General features: G+C 40.7%; 1 protein-coding gene across 2 annotated transcripts in view; it reads right to left on the bottom strand.

The window, feature by feature from the left end:
- Nucleotides 1-3,940, bottom strand: part of FAM3C (family with sequence similarity 3 member C) — a 44,762-nt gene that overhangs the window by 31,489 nt on the left and 9,333 nt on the right. For both annotated transcript variants that reach the window (XM_006756828.2, XM_006756829.2), the window contains exon 2: nucleotides 2,182-2,286. In XM_006756828.2, coding sequence (XP_006756891.1) covers nucleotides 2,182-2,286 — 105 coding nt within the window. The remainder of the gene's footprint in view (nucleotides 1-2,181; nucleotides 2,287-3,940) is intronic.

Here is a 3,940-nt window from a genome sequence, read left to right as displayed (position 1 = left end):
GAGGTAAAATCTCTGTCATCAGTGATGCAGCAGCAAAAGTCCCACTGATAATATCAAACAGAGTCATAAAGTTTTCTGTTGGACTATCAGTGTACATGTATACATTAAAAAATAAATGTATTTTTCATCATCATATACTGTGTTTTTGTCGCTTGAATGAATTTTATTATTTCTTCAAGGTTCTTCACATACGTACACCTTAGGAGATATCAAGTAGGCGTAACGTGTTCTCAAAAAATTAGGGTTGGCACGCAGAAGAATTTTGAGTCAGAGATTTTGCTGGTTTGGCACACACTCACAAAAAAGTTGCCCACCCCTGCCCTAGATCATATGCAGACTGGCATGGTGAGTGTGTGGCACAGGTGGAGGGGGGGGGCAGATTGGAGGCAGTTTGGGGAGATAGGCATATATCAAAGAGGAAAAGCAGACATAACGAGATCCCTGGGATGCTTACGGAAACAGTCCAGACTAGAGATGAAGATCCAAACTAGGGTGAACAGTGGCTTCACCCAGCCTCTTCTTTCTGAAAACAGTGGGCCTTTTCCCTGACGTTGTATTTGTACCAATGGTCCTGTTGCCTCCCTTCTCTCAAGGATCCTGCTTTCCTTGTCTGTTCAGTCTCCTCCCACTGACTTGTAATTCACTGATTCTTTGTCCAAGGCCTCCAGACCAGTGGAAGTCTCTCCATTACTTAGAAAAAGAAAAAATGTTCAACTTGCTTCCACTAAGATCCCCTAATCATCTTCCTTAACCATCGGCCTTTGTTAGTAGAATTAGCTAGCCCCATTGTTCCCACATGCCCTGGACAAGTCCTCAAAGCCCTCAGTGTCTCTCTGCCATCATGCCTCTGAAACCAGCTGCACTCTCCAAGGCACCAGCTGGGCCTCCGCAGGAACAGAAATACTGTCTACAGAAGGAGTAGGTCAAGCCTCACTGTACTTTGCAATAACTACTCGATGCTGGACCCAGGAAACTTCATTTTAAGATGGGTGCTGAACAACAGATGTTCTGAAAAAGAACCGGTACATTAAGAGAAACGACTGAAAGGGAAGAGTCCATAACTTGGTAAGATGAAAACTTGTGAAAAGATGACCTGATGGGTCATCTCAATTTAACTATTTGAGAGATCATTAATGCTGAGCTGCTATTACCTGGGAGTATAAAGGGCAGAATTCAGTGCAATACGAGGAAGTATACCTAAGTAGTCATTGTTAGAAAGTCACCTAAAAATGTTTATACACAAATTGATGAGTACATGTCTGAATTGTCTAAAGCTTTGATTCTCAGAATGTGGTCTGTGAGTAGGAATCGCAGCATCACCTGGGAGCTTGTTAGAAATGCAGACTCCTAGGCCCCATTCCAGACAATTAACCTGCATTTACTAAGACTCCCTGGAGATCATCTGACAGTAAAGTTTGAGAAGCACTGCCTTAAGGGAATCTTGAAACTAGATATAAGAGGATGTGAACTTGTTCTTGTGCTTTCCCTCCAAATATTAATGTATGGAAAACAATTCGCTCTTCCCGAGATCTGAAAGTTGTTCCATCCACTTCCTGCCTACCAGGCCAAAATACTGTTAATTGGTTTCATAGCCTCACCTTTCAAGAGTGGTTTTTAATACCTTAAACAACAGCCAAAGCTTATGCAAACATTTCAAATGTTAATTTCTTTTATTAATGTAAATGTTAAAAACTGAGTTAAGGTAGCTTACAATGGTATGTTTACAATAGAGCATTATACAAACTGGTGAAAAGAAAAATGTTGCAGGAGAAAAATAAGGGTAGAAAAGCAAACTGGATTTCTATGGCTGGTATTTAAAATGCATAATCATGACTCCTAACCACTTTTTAATTAAGGGCTAGGTTTGATTCCAAATTTCCTATCAGCTAGCTCAAAGAGTGTGATATTTTCCACAATGCACATTTAGAATGCCATGATTAATGACCCTGCGACACTCCACTAAAGATATTCAAAATGTTGAATAGAAGATTTATGCTTTACACTGAACTGATTTTGAGACTTTCTATTGTGTTTTTTAAAACATTTGAATGAATCGCACTTATTGGCATAATTACATTTTCTTTTCTAGACAGACTACACAGCATGACTCAATGTTGAGAAGTGGTAACGAGACACTCACATCAAAAACAAGATTTAAAATAGGGAAAAAATGGAACTTACCAAAGAGATTTCCTAAACTTGCATCCATTTTTATTTCAAATACTTGAGAAATAACATAAAACGTCAGTAAAAATACTGCCACAGCTACCACCAGCTTTGCAGCACCTACATAAAGAGAAGAAACCAGCTTATGAGCCCACAGAGCTTTTATTATGTAACAATTCAATGAAAAGTGTAAGTTCATATAAAGTCTTAAGACTAATACATTTTTACTTTTTACCTACTGAGCTTAATTTTACTTGAGTTACAACAAAAACTTTACCAACCACCCATCAAAATAAAGGATTTTCCTGATCAAAGAATTATCAGACTGACCAGCAATCTAAACAAAGAAATGTTTGAGTTATCTGCCTAATTTTACATTTAAAAAAAAAAAACACAAAAAAATCCCTGCCATCAATTGGTGGCCGACTATACAAAAGTATCATGACTAATGGAAGCCTGCCACCAAGTTTGTTGGATGATCCCTTCCTAATCCTTTTCAAATATAAAGGGCAACCGTGCTCTACAAGGATGACACCAAAACACTGGATCTTCTGGAGCTACTGATGCAACAGAGCATGATGTCCACCCAGCAAGGAGCTCTCAAGTGAAATGTCCTATCACCAGCCAACCTAGAGACACATGAGTCTCCTGGTATGGGGAACCAGAAAGTGTTTCTCCTCAGACTTGACACTTAGTTTAAGACAGGCCTTCTCCACTCCTGGGTCACTCTGGCTGGCACCTCTCACATATGATTCACAATCTGGTTCCAGGGTGAGCTCTATGAAGACAGACTCTGAGTCTTTTATAACTTCATATTTTTAACCATTTCTGAGTGCCTTACAAATAGTTAGCACTGCTATGAACTAATTAACTGCTTAATACGAACCATCACTTGTCCTTTTTCTCAGAAGCTCAGTAAATCTAGGAAAGAAAAAGTGCAAGATAGGAAAGGGAGGCGGGAACCTGATCGATCCTGATCACCGGCCAGGCCTAGGGACGCTACCCGTGCACAAATTTCGTGCACCCGGCCTCTAGTACTGATATAAAAGAGGGAGTCAGGATCATTAGTTCTCTCATTCTCCTTAAGGAAACAAAGGTCCAGAGATGAGGCAACTGCCCAAGATTACAGAGCATTTCGTGGCAGCACAAGAACCAGAAACCAGGGGTCCTGACAGGGCCCAGGGCTTCGTACAGTACTCTGTCCTAACTCCAAATGACTATGTTCTCCTGAAAAACTACTAACACTCAACATACTGAGAAAGAAAGAGTAAAAGAGCACTATACTCCTTCTAATTTCATAAACCTAAAGATGTGAGAACTTCATCGTAAGAGGAAGGAAGGAAATGAACTGGGAAGCTTGGAAAGGCGCATGCCTCCAGGAGGCAGCCGTTTCTCAGAGTTCCTCATTTCTACTGAGAAACACTCCAAATACAGAAACGAAGTGGCAATGACAAAACAGAGCTGACCACTACAGGATTTTAAAAAGATTCCCATACCCTAACTGGTTTGGCTCAGTGGATAGAGTGTCAGCCTGCGGACTGAAAGGTCCCAGGTTCGATTCCTGTCAAGGGCATATACCATGGTTGCAGGCACATCCCCAGTAGGAGGTGTGCAGGAGGCAGCTGATCAATGTTTCTCTCTCACTGATGTTTCTCTCTCTCTATTCCTGTCCCTTCCTCTCTGTAAAAAAATCAATAAAGTATATTAAAAAAAAAAAAAGATATCGGCCTGGCTGTAGCAGGTTTGGCTCAGTGGATAGAGCACTGGCCTGCAG

The sequence above is a fragment of the Myotis davidii genome, unplaced genomic scaffold, assembly GCF_000327345.1.
Source record: "Myotis davidii unplaced genomic scaffold, ASM32734v1 scaffold654, whole genome shotgun sequence".
Classification (NCBI taxonomy): Eukaryota; Metazoa; Chordata; class Mammalia; order Chiroptera; family Vespertilionidae; genus Myotis; species Myotis davidii.
The sequence above is the reverse complement of the archived record's forward strand: the minus strand, read 5'-3'. Positions and strand labels throughout refer to the sequence as shown.